The 21,318-nt window shown below is 54.4% G+C and overlaps 2 protein-coding genes across 5 annotated transcripts in view; both read left to right on the forward strand.

Annotated features, from left to right (window-relative positions):
- The window catches only part of KDM3B (lysine demethylase 3B), a 59,603-nt gene extending 58,752 nt beyond the window's left edge, over window positions 1-851 (forward strand). Inside the window, exon 24 of one of the 2 annotated variants that reach the window (XM_007461415.1) lies at window positions 1-850. This exon is cut by the window's left edge and continues 604 nt beyond it. The gene's annotated coding sequence lies outside the window, so the exon portion shown is untranslated. The other variant, XM_007461416.1, reaches the window with a different exon arrangement.
- A 1,671-nt stretch (window positions 852-2,522) lies between these two features.
- REEP2 (receptor accessory protein 2) lies at window positions 2,523-8,748 on the forward strand. Of its 3 annotated transcripts, none has more exons than XM_007461417.1 (8): window positions 2,523-2,702; window positions 4,641-4,713; window positions 5,000-5,076; window positions 6,252-6,372; window positions 6,594-6,707; window positions 7,063-7,210; window positions 7,305-7,435; window positions 7,521-8,748. In XM_007461417.1, the coding sequence occupies exons 1-8, from the start codon at window positions 2,671-2,673 to the stop codon at window positions 7,587-7,589; spliced, it is 765 nt and encodes a 254-aa protein (XP_007461479.1). In that variant the 5' UTR covers window positions 2,523-2,670; the 3' UTR covers window positions 7,590-8,748. The 3 variants fall into 3 exon arrangements, with proteins under 3 accessions (XP_007461479.1, XP_007461481.1, XP_007461480.1); XM_007461419.1 differs by having other exon boundaries at window positions 2,569-2,702; window positions 4,566-4,713; window positions 7,069-7,210; window positions 7,521-7,626; XM_007461418.1 differs by having other exon boundaries at window positions 2,671-2,702; window positions 7,069-7,210; window positions 7,521-7,589.
- The last annotated feature ends 12,570 nt before the right edge of the window (window positions 8,749-21,318 follow it).

Genomic DNA, 21,318 nt, shown 5'->3' on the forward strand with positions numbered 1-21,318 from the left:
GCTTTTCCCTACCATCTCTCCTGTAAACAGTGGAGTCTTGAAGGACCCAGGGGGAATCCACTGCTTTTCCCAAGGGGCTCCAGGATTAGGAAATGTGTGTATTTAGTGAAAAATAGGTTTGTAGTGAAATAGTTACTATTTCATGAAAGTAGATATTTTTAGAACTTTTGAAATACCACAGTTGTTTTCCTGGATTATGAGGAAAGGCACATTATGTTTAGTCTTCCTTTCAATAAAACTCTTTGAAGAAATAAGATTTTTAGAAATCAACTGCCCATTATAGCACAAAAATCAGCCAAAGCAGAATTTTAAAGAATTGGCTTTGTAGGATTCTTTTAGTTTCTCCCCATCCCATCTCAGTCCTATCTTAAGGGAACAGCCATCTTGAGAAAGAAAGAACTTTGTCATGTCTGTGCTGTTGGTGTGTTCCACGCATACACACACTGGTGACTCCAGGACCCATTTCCATCTATTACCAGCGTTCCCTTGGGACTCCTCTTATAGTTCCAAATGCGAAGGAAAGTTTGCTTTCCTACATGAGGCTTTTTGTTTTGGGGGGTTTTTTGTCCGGAAATATTTTCAGCAAAACTTTCCAACTCAGTGGAGTTTTATTAAGAATTTATTTGAAAATGATGGAATTCATTGGCCCATAGGTACATTGGAAAATGTATCTATCTTCCCGGCTGGACTGTAGTGCCCTGCAGGCTTGTTTATATGTTCACAGTTACTTTTTTTTTTTTTAATAAAAGTCATTTACTGTAGAATACTTTTAATTTCACTTTCTGTATTTTAATTTTGTTGAAGGGCTGATTGGGATTTCCATGTTCTTATTAAAAATCTAACAAATCTGTTTGTAGTGGACTAAATTCTTCCTGTGCCAGCCCTTCTAAAAAGCAGGGCCAGGTTGAGGATGGGGTTGGAAGTGGAGGATGGTTAATTTTCATATCATCATTACATTGTTGCATCCGATTATTACTCTTTGCTTCCTGAATGTGTCCAATTGGGAGAGGGAAGTGCCAGGTCATTGTGGTTTGAGGGCTTGGGGATGAAGGGAAGGTGCTACATGAGTTAGAGGGTAGGAGCAAAGATGGGCTTTCCATAGTTTATGCTCTATGGGAAAGCTGGGTTCCTACCTTCCTGAACAGTCTGGGGGGAAAAGGACATGGGAAGTGGCCAGAGCAAGGTTTTTGGCAATCAGTGACAAAAGTTCATCAAAACAAGAGGTCTGGCTGTCCACGTATGAAATTAAAAGTGGCTTGAAGGGTGAAGACAGACTATGTTCCAATTAGAAAAGGCCTTTTGAAGAGGAAGTTGTAAAGAATAGCAAGAGGGGTCATCAGAAGCTGCTTCTCTGGATCCTGTTGGAAAAACATCTTCCAAAGTGTTTCAGCCTGGAAATACAATTATCCAGGTGGAAATAGACCATTGTGTGGTTCAAGGATACTGAGCTTGAATAGGACCATAAATGAAATACAGAGTTCTGAGCATGTCCTTTCAGCCTGGATGGGCATGGGTTGATGCTATGGTCATCAGAGGATTACACCTCAACATAAAGAATGCAGAAGCTTTGAAATGGCACAGGAAAGGAAAGCAGTGGGGGAAGGGGGGTTGCAGAGGTTGCTGGAGCTTTGTTGCTTTGGTGAAAATCAGGAGGCAGGCTAGCCTACATTCTGGATATAAATGTCTTCAGAATTAGGGCATCCACTGCCGCCAGTGCTTGCTGATGGGGATGGAATTGGAGCCCCTGGATTCATCTCCTACCTGGACCCCAGGCCTCTCTACCAGCCTCTGTTTACCAAGAGGCACTCCCCTGCCCCAGGGTATCCACCTTGAGAGCACAGGGCTCAGTTCCCTTACAAAACTGAAAAAGCAGATCAGATTGGGAATGGGGTTAGGTCCTTTTCCAACTGGAGTGATTGGTGATGGTGGGGTGGACATATGCCCCTCTACCTTTGACTTCAGGACTTCCTGGGTGGGTGTCTTGACGGCCTGTGATGGGGAGGAGGGTTTGATAGTCAGGAGTTGGGAGAAGTAGCCCATTTAGTAGACTTCCTGAGTTCCTATCTTAGCAGCATGACTTTGTGGTTCTGTGACCCTTGGCAAGTTATTGAACCTCCCTAAAGCTTCCCATTTTCTTTATCTCCAAAATGAGAATAACTATAACCTCTGCCTTACAGGATGGTCACTGAAATAATGCATGTGAAGCTCTTAGCACAGGGCCTGGCACACAGTAAGCACTCAATAAGTCATAGCTATTATTCCTCGTGGGATGTTCTTTCAGATTGTTGTGGGCAGGGCAGGAGGAGGGCTAGGATGTCAGGATGGAACCATGAAGGCCTCTGAGGACCTCAACCCAGGGCTTGGAACCCAAGAGAGGTGAACAAGCGATTAGAAGAAGGCAGGTCAAAGGCGCATGCCCGGCGACAGCAGGTGCAGGGGGCGCGCCGCCGCCGCGGCCTCCCCTTTAAGAGCCGCCACCGCCCACGGCCCGCCGCTGCGGCAAGGACCTCCCCTTTAACGGCGGCGGCTCGGCGCTCCGCGGCCCCCGCGGCGGCTGCTGCTGCGGGTGCTGCTGCTAGTGCGGCTCCTGCTGCCGCCGCCGCTCGGCCTCCAGCAGCTGCATCCTCGGCCCGGGCCGGGTTCCCGCCCTGCGCCCCGCCCGGCCCCGCCATGGTGTCCTGGATCATCTCTCGCCTGGTGGTGTGAGTGCGGCGGCGGCGGCGGCGGGGCGCGGCCGGTTGGGAGGGGGATGGGGGCTAGGGATGGGAGGTGAGGAGTATTGAAGCCCTGGATGGACCACTCCGTGGCTTCATACAGCAGAGTCAACTAAAGGCACATCGTCCCTATTTGGAGTCCCCAGAGACGTGGAGGTGTGGGACCTGGAGGAGGGGGAACTGTTAGAGGAGCATGGCAGACCTGGCTTCCCACCCCTTTTATTTTTAATTTCCCTGTTTCTTCGCCCTCCCTCACCCCAGGGGCTGGGCAACACGGCTTGATTTATCAGGAGAGGCGGCTTGTCCCCTCCCCCACGTCGCAGATCTGACTGGCGGAGCTCCTCAAACCTGGGCCCTCATCTCCCTTGGGGAGAGGGCTGATGGAAGAGCCCGGAGAGCAAGGCAGGGCCTCCTCATTCCATAGCTTAGGGCCGTGGCAGCCTTGGCCTCCCCAAAGGGCCGGGTTTCTCCTGCCTCTTCCACTGACTGTCAGGAGACTGGGGGGTGAGGGCACATGCTCTGAAGACCCCCCAGGGAGGACGGGATATGGGAAGCAGAGATGCTTGGAGGACAAAGTGTGGGAGGTAACTGGGAGAGGATGTGTGTGGCCAGCCTGGAATTGTGAAAGCCGTGGAGGGGAGGGTGTTAGGTGGCCTTCATTTCAAGCTGCCAGCTACGTCCCTCCCACCTCCCCCAGGCTGCAGGAGGGTACCCTCTCCCACAACCGGGGACTTTGTCCTTGAGGATTCCGCCCCCCACCCCATCTCCAAAGGCTATTTCTCAGAAGTGTCCTGCCTCAGTGAGGCAAGTCCATGGGGGAACAGGCAGTACCACACATTGTCAAGGGGCTGGGACTGGCAGGGGCTCCACATGGGCCTCAGCCAACCCCTGCCCCAGCTCAGGTCCCTGCCCCTAAGCCTCTACCTTGGGGGACTGACACCCCAGAATCCCCTCCCTGCTATCATGTGCTTGTGTTCTGGCTTTCTCTAGACCCACCAGAGTCTCCCTCCTGCCTCTCCCCCATCCCACCCCAGAGGGAATCCAGGGGCCTCAGACCTCCTTGTGACCTTCCGAGTGTCTGCTTCTCTCATGTGAATGAGCTCCCTGAGCGGCATCGGTCCTCTCCTTCCCTCACCTGTGTCCTGTATGTGATCTCTGATGGGATCAACACCGGACTCCACTCTAGCCAGGACCTCCAGCCCAGCACACTACCCTGAGCCTATTCCCAAAAGTGTTTACATGGGGGAATAAACCTCTCTCAGGGCCTCCTGCCCCTGTGCCCTCTGCTCCCCAGGGCTACAGTGGTACCTCTGACTGCCAGGTAGAGTGCCCTGTTAGGTGGCCCTACCCAGCTTGGCTCTGCGACAGGGAGGTAGAGGGTAAGGGCAGATGGGTATGAATGGGAGTGGTGTCAAGAAGGAAGACGACCCTGTGGCAGTGAGCAGACCCCCCCACCCCCGATATGCTATGCAGAAACAAGGATCAGGGCTGAAGAGGCCACATCAGACCCTCTGGCCTCTAGGTCTTTCTGTGCCTCAGGGGCTGGAGAAAAACTGAATAAAGGGTTACAGAGGAATTCCTTGGCGTCCAGGGGTTAGGGCTCGGTACCCTCACTGCCGGGGGCCCAGGTTTGATCTCTGGTTGGGGAACTAAGATCCCACACGCTGTGCGGCACAGCCAAAAAAAAAAGGGGCGGGGGGTGTTATGAGGCATCACCCTAGCTGGCTGGGGCTTCCATGCTTGTGTATCACCTCAGGCTTGCCTGCTTTGACCTAAACCCCTGACCTGAGTTCATCAGTCCAGCTGATGTGGCACTCTGGAGTTCTGTCCATTCTCCCCTTACCTACCCAGGGACTGATGCAGAGCTGGGAGGGAGAGGCTACTGCTCTTGGCCGAGGGGCCCAGTAACCATGCCTGCCTCCCTAGGCTCATCTTTGGCACCCTGTACCCAGCCTATTCTTCCTACAAGGCCGTGAAGACAAAAAACGTGAAGGAATATGTGAGTGTATGACCCTTTATCTCCCACCCAACCCACGTGGCAGAGATCAGGGAGGACACTGGGTCACATGACAGGTGGGGATGACTATACTAATGCTGTCAGCACTAATGAGACCTGGGTCAGGGGAGGTTCCTGTGTGTTCCTTTCCTCCAGGCCTGGTGTGATACGCAGGCAAAGTTGAGGTCCTGAGCGTCCCCCACAGCACCTCCAGCATGGTTGGCAGGCAAAGGTGGGGTCCTGGGTGTTCCCCCAAGGCCCCAGCCAACACCACCCTCTGTACCTTCAGGTGAAATGGATGATGTACTGGATCGTCTTTGCCTTCTTCACCACTGCCGAGACACTCACAGATATTGTGCTGTCCTGGTGAGATCTAGTGTCCCCTCCCTGCATCTCAGGCCTCTGACTTTTTCTACACAGCCAGTCAAACAGAAGACTGAGACCCAGGGTGGAATCCCCCAACAGTTCCATGGGGTCCTGGGTGTCCCTTCCCCCCAGTCCCCATCCAGGCCTGTCTTGATCAGCAGAATAAGAACAGACATAACCCTCACATTTCTTTCTGGTGGTAGCCAAATCACCACAATAGAATTCAGGAAACCTGCTTCTGCCGGACTTGCCGTGACCTTGGCAGGTCACAGTTTCCTAGGCCTCAGTTTCCCTATTTGTAAAATAGGCATATGACTCAATCTTATAAACAGTGGATGCTTGTATTTCAAAGGCTTTTTCTAGGCACTACTAGACTATGTATATGTCCTTTGAGGACAGGGAATGCCCTAATCATCTGTATATTCAGAGCAGGAGCTCCAAAATGTTTACTGAATGAGCAAATGCCTCTTGGAAGAGAGGACTAACATAGCACGGTACACTGGAAGTCAAAAGAAAAGAGTATTACAGAGGCAGAGGACAAAACATCCTTGCATTTGTAAATTTCAAGGGCCTGTGGCCTTTGAGAAAAACAGTTTTAGAAGAGGAAGTTGAATGGGGTCAAATTAGGAAAGAGTAACGGGTTACAAATTGAGAACAGTGAGTGTAGGTGCCTCTTGACACAAGCAAAGGAGGGAGCTTTGATGAGGATGGAGGAGACCCGAAGGCGTGTGTGGCCTGGGGAAGAGCCTTGGGGAATGGAGAACGATCCTTAAAAGCAGGGGCCATGCCATGGCATCAAGGGGTGGATCCAGAGCACAGCTGGAGAAGCCCGGCTTCTTCATGGGAGGAAGGGCAGGAAGAGAATGGGGTGAGGACCCAAGAGTGCACCTGGAAGTTTAGGGATCTCGCCGTGGTGTTGACCCCAGGACAGAGGAGTGGGTAGTCTTCTGTCAGAAGAGGGTGAGGAGAGCCACTGCCGCGGGGAATTCCTGCGGGATCACCTCTCACCTTCCCACTTGGAGTCTCAGTTGAGCCTCCTCTTGACCAGTCTCCTGAGCCACATGAGGACCTCAGTGCACTAAGGGGTGGGGGGCCAGCCAGGGTCATGCAGAGAGTCGGCGCACCTCCTGACTCCCTGCCCCAGGCTCCGCCGCTTGCCTCTCTCCACCCAACAGGTTTCCATTCTACTTTGAGCTCAAGATTGCCTTTGTGATATGGCTGCTGTCCCCTTATACCAAAGGCTCCAGCGTGCTCTACCGCAAGTTCGTGCACCCAACACTGTCCAACAAGGAGAAGGTCTGTTGGGACGAGGGAAGCTCCCTTCCCATCTGCCCCAGGTCAAGGCAGCCCAGTGCCTGTAACCATGCGCATTCGTGGCTCTCCCTATGGGTGATCTGGCAGGGCCCTGGCCTCCTGGGGCAAGCAGTGCCTTTGTCCAGGTGTGAACAAGGGCAGGGCAGGGCCTGGCCAGCAGGGCCCACCCCTCACCTCTTCCTGCTTCCCCTCCGACCCCTCAGGAGATCGACGAATACATCACACAGGCCCGAGACAAGAGCTATGAGACCATGATGAGGGTGGGCAAGAGGGGTCTGAACCTGGCCGCTAATGCCGCGGTCACGGCTGCTGCCAAGGTGAGATGGGGGCAGACCCAGCTCCCAGGGCCCCACTTTGCTCATCTCGTCCCCCTGGCCAAGCCCCTTTGCATCCACCAGGTCCTCAGGTCTGTGAAGGTTTGGGGTCTTGTGCAGCTTAGGGTTCCAGTCCTGCCTCTAACACCCTCCAGCTAAGGAACTTCCACTCAACGGGCCAGTTTCCTCATCTGTCCAAAGGGAAAGCGTGGCCCCAGCCTGTCAGTGCTGCCATAGGATGGGGTGAGGACACTGCGGGGAGAGCACTGAGCCCAGTAGCTGCCCAGTGCCCCACGGTGACCTCTATCTCCACCCCGCCCCTTCCTCCGGTTCTCCCGGTGCGTGGTGGTGACCCTAGGGCCAGGGGGTGCTGTCAGAGAAGCTCCGAAGCTTCAGCATGCAGGACCTGACCCTGATCCGGGACGAGGATGCGCTGCCCCTGCAGGGGCCCGACGGCCGCCTCAGACCCAGCCCTGGCAGCCTCCTGGACACCATTGAGGACTTAGGTACAGGCCAGGCCCAGGGCTAGGCGTGGGGCACAGGGGCAAGGAGGCCAGGTGGGAGAAAGGCCAGACCGCTGTTCTTTCCTCCCCAAACCAGGAGATGACCCCGCCGTGAGTTTAAGGTCAGGCACGAACCAGGCAGATCCCCGGACAGAGATCTCTGAGGATGACACGGGAGACAAGGCCCCTAAGAGGGCCAAATCCATCAAAAAAGTGCCCAAAGCTGAGGTGAGAGCTGGGCCAGAGCTTGGGGAAATGACGAGGGGTTGCAACTCCAGGCTGAGCCTTCTGTCTTCCTGTCTCCTTCCCGCAGCCACTGGCTTCCAAGACGCTGAAGACCCGGCCCAAGAAGAAGATCTCCGCAGGGGGTGACTCCGCTTGAGGCCCCGGCACGCACCCCCCGCCCCAGGCTGCAGAGCCCCAGCTCCACACTGTGCCAGCAGCCCTCATTCTCAGGCCCTAGGGCCTCTCAGATGGCTGGTTCTGGTGCCTGCCCAGTGGCCCCTCCCCCAGAAGGGCTTGGTAAAGAGGAGGGAGGCCCTGCTGTGGGGGCTGAGGGTAGAGGCTGGACCAGGAGCTGAGGACTGAGCCACTCAAGGAGGTGTGGGCTCCTCAGAGCCTGAGCCCTCTTCTCCCCGCTCCAGCCCTGCCCCCGCCCACCCAGTGCCTTGCTGAAGACCATGGCCATTCCCTTGTCTGAAGTCCTAACATGGTCCCACTGCTCTCCCGGGGTCTTGGTCGGGGGCCAGTCACAGCCCAGAATGACCAGAGACAGGCCTGAAGGCCCTGGGAGAGAGGGAGGGAATGGGGAAGGCCTCGGAGAACCTGGGCAGGGGCTCTGGGCCTGAAGCTGTGAATGGAGGACACGGGCTTAGTGTGCACTTAAATGACCAGGAGGGCCAGGCCAGAGCTGCAGCTGAGGGCCTTGGGTAGGGCTGTGTGCTACATGCGCCCACTGAAAAGAGCTGGGGCTCCAGGGGTGTGCGTGTGACAGTGTACGTGTGTGTGCATCTTTCTGGGTCTAGAGCTGGGGGGTTTTGAGTAAAGGACTTTCCCTCTAGCAGTAACCTCCCCCCACCCTCAGCCCTCCCTCCTACTTTGAGCCTCAGAGGACCCCAGCCCATGAGAGAGTAGGGCTCTGAGGGGCCTCTCACCTCCTCCTCTGCCCTTGATCCTCTCCCCTTTGCCTCCTCCCATTCCTGCCCTGCCCTTGGACTGGGCTCCACCCCTCAGAGCCCTCAGTAGAGGCCCCCTTGCTGAGCTGGTTCCTTTCCTCCTCACCTGGGGGCCCATCTTCCTTCGCCCTAGGGTCCTCGTCTTACACCAAGCAGACTAGGCCCCATGTAAGCAGACCCCCGTCAGAGCCCAGCCTTTGCCCCACACTTTGCCCCAGCTTCTGCCGTGGCTTCAGTCAGGGCTAGGAGGAATGTATGAAAAAGAAAAAGATATCAGGAGCCAGGGGGCTCCCAAATCCATGGAAAGAGGGTGCCCAATGGACCTTTCGCACTGGATGAGCCAATAAACCAAATTCTGGCACCTCATTTAATTTGGCCTCTGTGCTTTGTTCTTGTTCTACCAATTCACAGGTGGGAAGGACTTCAAGTGAAAAGCAGGGCTCAGCTGTGGGATGGAGGGGGGAAGAGGCCAGACTGTGAACCCCAGGAGTTCTGATCTCCAAGGTAAGAGATAGGCTTGAGGCGGTTCAGTCTGGGAAGATGGTTTTGAGGTTCAAGATAGAGCCAGGGGACTAGGTGGGGCCAGGACTTATGAAGAGCGAGCGACAACCCTCAGAGGTTGTCCTGTCCCTCAGAATCTTACCCTGAGACCCCTGCACATTCTGGTACCTCACAGAAAGTGCCAGGTGTAAGCTCTAGGGACAGAGATCATGATGAGGCCCCCAGGGAAGAGAGAATGGGATATGGGGGTTCCTGGTCAGAGCCTGGAGATTGGATGCCCATAGTGCCTAGAAACGGTGAGCCAGACACTGAAAGGAGGAGATAGGTGGGATGAGGGGAGAGGTGGAGATGAGGAACCAGCCCCATGGTTCATGTCTGACCCTGGGGACAGACAAGGAGGACAGGGAACCAAGGGCGGGGCCAACGAGGCATGCCCATGTGGCCTGAGGAGGGAGGGGTCGAGCCCTGAGCTGCTGGGCTGGGGTGGAGCAGAGAAGGAGGAGGGGGGCTGTAGCGCATGGGGTCTGAGTTCTGGGGAGGTAGACCCAAGGTCTCCAGGGGTGGAGGGGCGCAGCTGGTGGGGACGAGATCCCGAGGTAAGAAGCCAGGAGAAGGAAAGGATGACAGAGGATCAGAGGCAGCGTTGGAAGAGACAAAGGAAAACAGTAGAGAGGGAGGGAAGGAGGAGGGGGAGGGTGAAGGAAGCAAGAGAAATAGCGGCTCAGCCTTGCGGAAGGAAAACAGAGGAAGCATAGCCGGGGATGGGGTAGGGAGTGTGAGTGGGGACCTAACTCCAGGCCCTGGACCCCAAGGTTGGCAAAATGTCCCTACATCAGGCTTTCCTCTCCCTTCCCTGGCATCACAAGGGCATGTCCTTCTGCCACATTTGAGCCAGTTGGCCAAGAACCTCCTGAAATGAGGTGGCAGTGGAGGTGGGGTGTGAGATGCCCTTTTCATCTTTCCTGGATTCTTCCAGTCAATAGACCTTTGAATGGCATTCCTTTCACCATTGACCTCTGGGCAATTTGGCCCCTTTCTCTATCAGAAAGGAGAGGAAGTGTCAGCGTAGAATTCAGGGAAGAGACACCCTTGTTCTAGAAAGATCTCCAGAGAGTAAGATGCTGCAGTCTTCTGCTAGCAGCTACCATATGGCCAGGAAAGCAGGTTAGGCCTTCTCTAACCTTAATCCCATTTGCTGCATATCACACACACACACTCACACTCAGATAACACTTCCATCCACAGTGACCAGTGGCTAAGGAGGTCACTGCCAGATTCCACATTGCCAGGTTCTCTGTGCACATCTGGGTTTCCCTGTGTCAACAGAAACATGCTCAGATTTCCAAGTTCATTGGTCCGTTGCTATGGAAACATTCAACCTCCTAGAACTAGGCACAGGGCCTGACCCCTGTGGTGCAGGGTAGGAGAGGAGAGATGGAGAGTGACAGAATGTGGGGGAGGAGGCTGGGGAGACACATCTGGGTATATGTGACCCCTTGCTGTCTCATCCCCTGGGACCACCTACCTTCTCCCCTCTGCCTCAATAGATCTCTCTAGGCCAGGGGAGTGGGGAAGAGAAGTCATAACAGGTGTATGGCTAGAGCTATGTGGAGAGTGCTTGATCATCGCCTGGATTCCCATTGGGCATTAAGAGAGATTAGCTCTGGAGTGGGGGCTGAGGTCTAGCCCTGTGACCCATGCCCAGACCACCTTGGGGACACTGGGCAGCCCTCCAGGCCTGAGGTCCCTGGCTAAAATGGCCTCAGGCCTGAAGCTGCTTCAGCTGGCTCCCCCTCCCTTTCTTGTGTGTGTCCCACACCCAGAGAACCTGCTTAAAATGGGATTTCCAGGCTGTGATGTCAGAGGAAAGGTAGCCGCTGCTCCAGCCTATGCCAGCTCTTCCTTGACCAGTAGAGCTGAGCCCAGCCTTGCTCAGCCTGGAGGAAAGGGTGTTAGGTAGAGGAAGGAGGAGCTCTGGGGGCTCTGGTCCCCATATATGTGGCATTCTGGATAATAGGGAGAGACAGTTTCCAGGCCTAAAGGTACTGCTGGCTTCCCCACTGCCTTAAATATCAGCCAGTACGTGATCATCTCCCTCACAGGGAGATGTCCCCCCAGTTTTTCACTCTCTGAGCTGGGTCAGGCCTGCATGGAGGAGGAGAGCACCTCAAGTCTTAGAGCCATTTGGTTTCTACCTGAGAGCTTGTCGCTTATCTAGGCTGCAGGCAGCGATGGGTGGGAGGGATGCCTGCAAGGAGGAAAAGAGCCCACTAGATGGCGCAGCTCGCTCCCACTGTGGGATTCTCTGGCCCTTGCCGGGGACAGTCTTACATTCAGCAGTCAGTCTGCTGAGTAGGATGCTTTATACCCCACTCCCTGGAGTTGGAGGTTCATGAAGAAAGCATCCTTGTGGGTAGATAGGACAGCTGTGGATTCTCAATCACTTCCTAACTCCAGTTTGTGTGCACAGGAGATGGTCAGACCCAGTGGGCAGGTACTCCCTTTGGGCGAGGATTGGGCACCTCCTGGGAGCAGGGAAATTGCCAAGCTGACCCTGGGAGGGCCCTACAGCCCAAGGAACCCAACCTGGGCTCTGAAATGGCATCTAGAGAGGCTGCTGGAGCTGATTTCAGGGTCAGGTCTGGAGAGGGACCCAAGAGGTGGCAAGGGGTAGGGAATTTGGGAGGGACGGGTTGGGCGGGAAAGAGGAATGCTAACCTAGCTGCAGGATTCCCTGGATATGATCTCCTTGATGGCCACAGTGGCAGTCCCAGGCCTGCCCCCAGGTGTCCCTGTCCCCTTCCCCTTCCCTTATTTTCATCTGGGGTACTGTAGGGCTGAAAAAGGAGACAAAGACCCTAATCTCCAAACCCTGGAATCCCAAAGTACTTTTCCAGCAGCCAGGGCCGAGACTCCTCAATGACCTACCTTTGCCTGACCTCTTTCCCAAACTGACCCCACCAGCCCTGAATACCTAATGTATTACCCTCTCCTTTTGTCCCAGCCAGATGAGTGATCAATAAATAATGCTGCTTGAAATATTAATGGCAAGTTTTACACCAGCATCCCTTAGCTGTGCCTGTCATTGGGGAACTCACTAGAGAGCTGACAGAGAAATGCGTGGCCCCCCAGAGAGCTCTCTCCTTTTCCTGTCAAGAGAAGGTCTTTCTTTGCCAAGATTTCGACCTGTTCCTATCTCAGCCAGATCATGAATCATTGCCATTTGGTTAGAAGAGGACAGGTCCCCCAGAGACCAACTCAGCCAGCCTCCCAGGAAAGGATGGAGTAAGTTAAACCAAGCAGAGACCCTTCTTGATTCCTTTGTCTCCTCTGATGCAATTGAGATCCCATTTCCTCTCTTCTATGTCCATCTTGGACCTGCCAGGTCCAGCTTTCTGAGTGGTGACTCAGAAGGAGATCTGAGGCTTCCCTCCTCCCCCTGCCTCAACTATTTAGAGCCTGAGCAGAAGGGACTCACATGCTCCCAGACTTCTCTGGCCCAGTCATTCTCATCTGGCTCTGTTCTCCCTGGAAAAAGAGAACGAGGAGGAGATGGGAGCTCTTGGCCCTCTTGAGCCCACCTGGCGGGCTCTCGGGGCCAGCGTCCTCCTTTGGGGAAGCCAGGCCCACTCAAATCTTTGAACATGCAGTGCCTTCTGCCCAAGTATTCTTGGTCTCCTGCTTCACTTGGTCAGCTCCTGCATGTGCTCCAATTCTCAGTTTAGATGTGACACCGCACCCAGTCCAGGCCCCTGTGGCCTTCTGTTCTCTTCCTTGACAGCATACATCACCCTGTTTGGTCATTGCCTGTTTCCCCACTGGACTGAAAGCCAGGGCATAGGTGATGGGTGTACCTGGTCCACCAGCATCTAGTACAGGGCCTGGCACACTATAAGAACTCAGCACATTTTTCTGGAATGTTCGAATGATATCCATGCAGTATTCTTCTGCTCCTGGAAAAACACCAACCTTCCAACCTCAGCATCTCTCTGCTGAGCTGTTTGCCTGCACCTGAGGATGGGTGTCTGCATTGAACAGCGGCTGCCCAGATCACCTACCCTCACCTGGACTCCCCCCTGCATGTGCTCATGCTCACTTGCTCTGCTTTTCTCTCCCTCACACACACAGATGGGAGTCAGCTTTCCAGCCACATTCAGTTCTCACTTTAATTCAAAAGCTAAATTGGGAAGAAGAGCAGCTTCACACTCCCAGTTTAGCCTGGGAGAGAAAAAGGGAGACAGCCTGGATATTGCCAGGGAAAGGAGAAAGTCTGGGTCTGGGGTGGGTAGTGGTGGCAAAAGTACCCAGAGCCCAGGAGAAGACCGTGAGACCCCTGCCACCCAGCTCCTAAAAATAAACCATCCAGAGCTATGACCCCAGAGTGACCCCTGTAAAGCCTCTTTCTAATACCAGTGCAGCCATTCTGGGCATTACCCCAGTCTAGGGGTGGGATTAGAGGAGGTAGAAGAGACTTGAGTTAAGAAAACTATCCAAAGAGGGAGATACTGCTGCTTTGGTCACTGGTAGTAGGAAACCAGAAAATCCTTCTTAAATCTAACTTTAATCCCTCTGGTAATTGCTGAGATGAGATGACTGATGAATAGAAACAGAATCCATAAACAGATACTTGCTCACTAATATTCATTATTCACAATAGTCAAAAGGTAGAAACAACCCCAATGTCCATCAACAGATGAGAGGATAAACAAAACAAAATGTGGTACATACATACAATGGAATATTATTCAGCCTTAGAAAGAAATGAAATTCCGATGCATGCTACAACACGGATGAACCCTGAAAACATTATGCTAAGCCAGGCATAAAAGGACAAATATTATGGACAAATATCTTCACTTACATGAGGTACCTAGAATAGGCAAATTTAGAGAGACAAAAACTATAACAGAGGTTACCAGGGGCCAGAGGGGAGGGAACAGGATGGGGAATTACTGTTTCATGGGTACAGAGTTTCTGTTTGGGATGATAAAAAAAGTTCTGCATGTGGTTACTGGTGATGGTTGCACAACATTGCAAATGTACTTAATGCCACTGAATAGGACACTTAAAATGGTTAAAATGGTAAATTTTATGTTATGTATATTTTACTGCAATATATTTTTGAAAAAAACAATGAGTCCGATGTCAGCCTAAAGACATCGTCATCCTGCCATGATGGCTCTCTCTGTGGCTTGACCAGAGGGAAACTGGGCCCTTTCAGTTCCAAAGATCCCCTCCCTTTGCTGATAGGAACAGAAGTGCAGCCTCTGCCCAAGTGAAGCTCTTCTCCCTGGTTCTGGGTGCCAGCTTCCTCTTCAGTCACTCATTTTGACTTTGCCCTAAAACAGTGTTCCCCATAATATGCGTAGACCAGATAGGGTGATGATTAGAGGAGGAAAAAGAGAGGACTTTTCCATCCAGCCTCTCTAACTATCCTATTGCCTCCGTACCATGGGAAATGGATGCACTTTGGGCTGAGATGCCTGTCAGTAAATTTGGGTGTCAGTTTTTCTGGCTCTCTGCCTCTGACTGGGAGGCCCCTGAAGAGAGTCTCTGTGATAGCTGGTGCTGATGCACCCAGACCTCACCCTCTCTCCTGGATGATTGCATGGTTTCCTGGCTGGTCTCACCACCATTCCTCCCCCACCCAGCCTCCTGGAATTATTTTAAAATGGTGGGTCGTCTCTCTGACTGACTGGGAACCACGTCAGTGGGTGGGAGCTGGATTAGGGGCTCCCACAGTCACTGTGCTTCCCCCATGATAGCACATATCACACTGTTAAAATTGCTTGTTTACTTGTCTGTCTCCCTTACTGGGCTATGACCTGCAAAAAAGGGAGAACCCTCCTTACTTCTCCTTATATCTTTAATGCCTAGAGTGGAGCAGATGTGTGATAAGTAATCGTTGAATGAATGAATTGAAATGAGGTGTTCACGTGTCTGCTTCCCCTATTCGATTTGACTCAAGAACCCCGGTAAGATGAAAGCTTTGTCTGATTCATTCTGGGGCCCCAGAAAACAGTTCTTGGGATGAGCTGGGGTTCAGCTAGAGGGTTCTAGACTGTCTGGACTGGAATCCTGGCTCTACCACTGCCGGGCTCTCTGACCTTGAGCAAGTTGCCTGCCCTCTCTGAACCTGTTTCCTCTTCAGTGAAATGGGGGTGAGAATGGAACCTACTTCATAAGGCATTGTGAGGACAAATGCCTGTCAAGTGTTTAGCATGGAGGCTGTCACATCGTGAATGTGTCTTGGGGGTGGGGTGGGGATAGAGAATGCATCTAGAGATTAAGGAAAATCAGAGGAAACGAGCACCACCACCGATTTCAGCGTCCTGGTGTTTAGAGGGAGGGGACGGTAAGGCCAGTACCAGAGTGGGGTACCCAGGGGCTACCTGTCCCCGCTCCCTGCCCTCCCCCCAGATCTGCAGAGTCCAAGCTCACCCACCACGAAGCTGAGCAGCCCTGGCGCTGGGTGGTGGTGAGGGGCCAGAAATAACCGCAGTTGCTATTCCTGCCTTTCTGGGCTGGATGGGAACGCTGCCTTTCTAATCTAAAGGCTGCTCTAGACTTCCTGCACATCAGTGGGCTCTTATGTAACACTCCCCTCCCTCTGCCTGCCCAACGAGCTTCCAGAGATTTCTGCAGCCAGCTTTGCTGCACACTCAGCTGGGGGTGGGGGGAGCAAGGAAGCCACTGCAGGATGGATTGTCCTCTAAGCCCAGGATCTTGCTGGCCCTGAGCCTGGGAGAGGGGCCACTCAGCACAGGGCAGAGGGACTGATGTCCAGGGACAGCAGCCTCTTTCTGCATCTGCAGGATACTCTGGGGCAGAGAGGACCTCCTGGTCCTAAACGATAAAGGTCGTCTATCTTGACCCACTCCCTCCCTCTTCCCTCAATGGCCCCTCTGAGCCACCTCCGTGACTTCCACTTCAGGCCTTACCTAACTTTGTCCGGCACATGACCCCTCAGGCAGACTCTGAGGACAGCAGCCCAGACCCCAACTCTCACAGGCAGACCCCCACTTGGGCCAATCCTCCATGGGCTCTTCCCTGCAGCCCTGGATGCCATCTGGAGGGTGCATGCCAGGCACCTCTTCAGAGCCCAGTGGACCCCCCTCTTCCTCAGGCCTCAGCACCACTCTGCATGGGCCTGTCTCAGAACTTGCCCTTCTCCACCTATCCTAGGGCTCAGGGTCTCCTCTGGCACCTGGTTTCCTTTCTGTAATTGGAGAAGATGAGATGGTTTCACTCTACAACACTCCAGGGTGATTCTCTCTCATTTCCCCTCTTCCTCCATGTCTCCACTTCTCCCCACCCTCTCAGTGCACCCTCTGTCCCACCCCATACCTGGCCTCTTCAGGTTTCTTCTCTCTGCACCCAAGACCCTCCCTGGGGTGGGAGCAGAGCTACCCCAGACCCATTGAAGGCCAGGCCCTCCACGTTTCCAGCGGAGCCGATCAGCCATCGGAAAGTGTGACAGGCACCCCAGACAGAACCAAAGCAAGAGTCACTTCCTGAGCCCTGGGCGGGCCACAGTGGTGGCAAACCACGATCTGAGCAGCACATGTGGGTGCTGATGTAGCCTGGGGCTGGGGAGGAGGAAGCGGCAATGGAAAAAGGGGCTTGTTTTACTCCGAGAGCTGCAGCCTGCTCAACCCTGGGTCAGGCATGATGGTTCCCACTGGCTTTCTCCTGCAGCCTCAGCTGCCCTGGACCAGCTCAGCTCTCCTCTCACCTCTGCCTCTTCCTCTTCTCTGGTTTGCAAGGAAGGTCTGAGCACAGATAGCAGCTCAGACCTGCAGACCCTCTGAGGGCCTCTCAAGTTTTCCAGGGTTTCTGGCATCAGTCACCCAGCAGGCAAGGTCTGAGAGTCCCAGATTCATCCCTGAGCCCCGCTGACACCCAGGCCAGGGTGCTCAGGGCCTTCCTTCTCCCAACCTGGTTTCCTTTAGGCCCCAGACCTGTTGTCCCATCTGGGTTGTTGGTCACAAGTTGGGTGCTCACAAACCCTCCTTCGGAGGGGCCAATTCTCTCCACCATGTCTCCTCCCCTCTCTGTCCCCCAAGTCACAGCAAACAAAAGTGTGCCATTGGCCAAAAGACAGACCAGGGGAGGAGAATGGGGATGACACAGATGCTCCCAGCCCCACTGCTGAGAAGGCAGACCAGCAGTATAACCCTGTCCAGGAGGAGGCTCTCCGCCGGGCTTCTTTCTCACTCATGGCCCCTCACAGCGAGCGCGAAGGTGGGCAGTGCGTAGGGGCTCTGAGCCAGCTGTTGTCACTGTTTCTGGGTGGAAGCTGCCTTCCAGGGGCATATACCGTGGAGTCAGGACAGAGCTGAAAAGGCCACCTCCTCCTTAGCACTGCGTCTGATACACCTCTTTTTAAAAGAATGAATGTTTTATTCAACTGTATCTCCTACTACTTCCCAATAGGAATGCTTTCTACTCCAGCGCATTTTTTCTAGACACACCACACATGGACTCTCCTGGCCAACCCACCCCCAACCCCGGCCTGAAAGTGCCTCTCATCTCCTCACCATAAAGTTTGTTCCTCATCATGTTCTTTCTCCTCCAAAATATCATCCTTGTCCTTTTCCCAGCCCCCTATCCTCTATGTTCTGTAGCGTAACTGACTTTTGGTGGCTAACAGGGCTGCTGCCTATTCTTAATTCTCTTGTAACGTGGAATCCAGGCTCGCTTCTACCCAACTGTAAGCTTCTCAGTGGCAGGGGCCTATGCCTTAGGCCTTATTCCCAGGCCTTGCCCACAGAAAGTCCTCAAAAAAGTTTTTTGTTGTTGTGTATAATGGGTGTATTAATCAGAACCTGCTGGGTTGTAACAGAAACTAAGTTTTATTAAATAAAAAAGGAATACACTGACCTGTGTAACTAAAAGGCTCAGGCTGTATCCAGAGACTTACTCTCTATGTGTGAATCTATTTTCTAATTTCCTCTGCCCTGGCTTCATTCTCAGGTAAGCTCTCCAGTCCTGATGGCAAGATGGCTTCCAGGCTCACACTCCATTGGCTTAGTACCACCTGCATAAGAGAATTCCCCTTGTTCAAGAGTTCCAGAAAAAGTCCAAGAAGAGATTCTCATTAGCCTGGTTTGGGTCATGTGCCCATCCTGATTCAGTGGCTATGCCTAGGGAGATGGAATGCTCCTGGACTGCTGGATGGAAGCGTCCTAGACAGATGGCCAGGCAAGGGTGACATACCCTCTCCTAGAACTAGGATGGGGTTCTCTTCCCTCAACCACATGGATTGGGGTGGTTCTCCAGAGGAAATAGCTGGCAGGGAGCAGTTAGGAAAAGAAAGATTGGACATGCAAAGCAAAAGATGTAGATTGTTAGGATTTCGAGTGCCCAGCTTCAGTGAGGACCTGAAGATACCGTAGGTCAGCTTACACATTAGAATCACAGGGGAACCGGTTTGCCCTGGCTGGGGGAGGAAGATGTGCTCTTGGAGTCTGGGCAGCTCCTGAGAGACAGAAGAAGGATACTAGGACAAAGTGCCTGCTTAGTTCTGGCCCTCATGAGCTCAGGAAGGTTGTGATTCGGTTAGCCTAGGGTAAAACCTTTCTTTTTCAGATCTCCACAGTGATTCTGCTGCACAGTCAAGGTTGAAATAACTCTGCTCTAGGAAATGATGTTCTACTGCAACAAGAAGGATTCCGATTAGCTCTTCAGAACAATATCCCCTGTGTTAGAACTGGAATGTTTCTCCTTCTCTGTACAACTTTTCAGAAAAGGGTCACTGGGGTTTGCTTGGAGGCTGAGGATGGGTGGGTGAGCTGTGGGTGACCCTGTGGGGGTCATAAATAACAATAGCCACTGTTTACTGAATGCCAACAGCAAGGCAGGCACTGTGCTTTAGGACTTCACAGACAGCAGTCCACGTGAGTTTCAGTCTTCACAACAATCCTTCCATGTGGGCATCATTAACATTAGCTTTTTTTTTTTTTCTTGCGGTACGCGGGCCTCTCACTGTTGTGGCCTCTCCCGTTGCGGAGCACAGGCTCCGGACGCGCAGGCTCAGCGGCCATGGCTCACGGGCCCAGCCGCTCCGCGGCATGTGGGATCTTCCCGGACCGGGGCACGAATCCGCGTCCCCTGCATCGGCAGGCGGACTCCCAACCACTGCGCCACCAGGGATGCCCAACATTAGCTCTTTTTTACAGCTGAAGAAAGATACAAAAATCCTGGCCAAGGTACCCCACCAGGAAGTAGCAAAATGGGCATTCAGACACAAGACATCTGACCCTGACTGGCCTGGCCTTTCTGCCCAGCAGGAGGCCTCAGAGAGGTGCCTCACTCTTGCTCCTAATGAACAACTCGGTAGGCGGTGGGAGTGGACACCCACCAGGCCCTAGCATTTGGGATGGGGAGTTCAGACCTAGAGCACAGAGACGAGGGAGCCCTGGTTCACTGCCAGATTCCTGAAGCCGATTTTTATAAGACTCTGTGTGTGTGTGTGTGTGTGTGTGTGTGTGTGTGTGTGTGTGTGTGTGTGTGTGTGTGTGTGTGTGTGGGATTCAGAGGGATGAAGCCCAAGATAGCTACGCCCCCCCCAATTTAAACCCTCCGACACCTACTTCCTGAGGCTGTTTAGGTTCAAGCAGACCCTAGTATCGTCAGCAAGCTCCTTCCACACACACACTTTCTGCTTTCTTTTTAAATTCTGAAAAACACCACCTCCCCTGGATTCAGAGCTAGAGCAGAAGCCTTCCCCTACCGGAATCCCAGTTCTTTTGGTTGCGCACTTGATTGTGGGGAGGAGGGCGGGGACGAGACAGGGAGGGCTTCCTCGTTTGCGTCCCGCTCCTGGGAGACCTGCGGGAACCATTCCAGTCTACTCCCCTCTCCTCCCACCCTCGCCCTTGGCCTGGCTCGAGGAGGGAAGTGTTATTCCGCCCGGGATTTGGGCGCCTCGGCTGTGGCGGCTCCCCAGGGACTGCAGGGGGAGCCCAGGATGCGGCGCCTGCTCAGTTCGCGCTCACTGCGTCTAAGGCTCCCCCAGCCTGGCGCAGCGCCCAGCACAGAAGCCGGGAGGGGGAGCAAGACGGCGGCGGAAGAGCCCACTCGGGCAGGGGCCGGGGGAACCGAGCTGGAGGGACCTCCAGAGGGCAGCACCAACCCGCCAAGCAGGTCCTCTCTTCGAGCCAGCCTGGGGTCCCCAGACAGACCACAGGGAAGCCTCCTTTTCAGATTCCCACACTTCCCGCCCCACCTCCACCTGTTCTGGATAAAGGTGGGACAGTCTCCCACCAACACAGGGACCACCAGCTCCTGGTGGGAACAGCACTCAGGTCTCTCCAGAGGCAATCAGCTTACCTCGTCCAACCACCCAAACGTGGGCTCTTCCCCAGAGGGACCAGAGAACAGCCTTTTGGTTCGGGTGGCACAGAGGGATCCCCAAGCTCCAGCAGCCCCACCCCATTGGCAGATGGCGGAGAAGCAGATGGCCCACCGTACCGCACAGGAAGGAACCCAGGAACCATCTGGCCGTTATTTCCTAGCCTCAGTTTCCCCCGCGACACTTGGAAAGGCACCATGCCATTGGTCGAGGCCTGGGGTCAGGGCCCCGCCTCTCCTGGGCGGCCTCTGCCCTGGCCAGCCCAGCAGCTCCTCCCCTTCGCTCCCGCCCGGCTCCCACGGTCCCAGAGGTAGGCGGGCGAGCCCTGGATCACGGTGGCAGAACCCAGGTCCTACTCGCCCTCGCCCCCGCCCAGGGCCCGGGCTTTCCCAGCCCAGTCCCCGCCGGGAGCCGCGAAGCGCATAGAGCTACGCGCCTGGAACCCTCCCCGCCTGGGCGTCCCCGGCTCTTGCGCGCGCGTAGGGCTCCCGGCTCGGAACCAGGGAGGAGGGAGGGAGGCAGGGAACAGCAAGCAGCGACCCGGAAACGCCATATAAGGAGCAGGAAGGATCCCCCGCCGGAACAACCCTTATATGGGCAGCGCCTTATTTGGAGCGCCCAGCTATGGCCCGGCTGTTTCCGGCTCCGGGAGGAGGGAAGAAGGCGGAGGGAAGGGGTGGGGGCAACGCCGGGAGCTACGGAGCAGCTTAGGTCCGGGAGTCCTCAGCTGTGGCTTGAGCACTAAGCTTCCTCAAGGCCTGGGCACCCAGGGTGTGGGAGCCGGCGTCGGGCCCAGGGTGCGGGATGGCAGTGCCTATGGCTCTTGGAGAGGGGGCTTCACGTCACTCCGGGTCCTCCCGGCTGGTCTTGCCATATTAGGGCTTCCTGCTTCCCATTTATGGCCATGTACGTCACGAAGGAGGTGGGTCCATGTCGTTCCAGACCCTTCAAATAGAGGCGGATCCGGGGAGTCGCGAGAGATCCCAGCGCGCAGAACTCGGGGAGCCGCCGCCGCCAGCTGCCGCCGCCGCTGCCACCAGCTTCCGCCGCAGGACCGGCCCCTACCCCAGCCTCGGCAG

The sequence above is a fragment of the Lipotes vexillifer genome, unplaced genomic scaffold, assembly GCF_000442215.2.
Source record: "Lipotes vexillifer unplaced genomic scaffold, Lipotes_vexillifer_v1.1 scaffold217, whole genome shotgun sequence".
In the NCBI taxonomy this organism is placed as follows: domain Eukaryota; kingdom Metazoa; phylum Chordata; class Mammalia; order Artiodactyla; family Lipotidae; genus Lipotes; species Lipotes vexillifer.

Coding starts and splice junctions, on each gene's coding strand:
- REEP2 (XM_007461417.1), top strand. CDS start 2,671: ATGGTGTCCTGGATCATCTCTCGCCTGGTGGT. Junction 4,714..4,999: donor CAAAAAACGTGAAGGAATAT/GTGAGTGTATGA, acceptor CTGTACCTTCAG/GTGAAATGGATGATGTACTG. Junction 6,708..7,062: donor CGGTCACGGCTGCTGCCAAG/GTGAGATGGGGG, acceptor TGGTGACCCTAG/GGCCAGGGGGTGCTGTCAGA.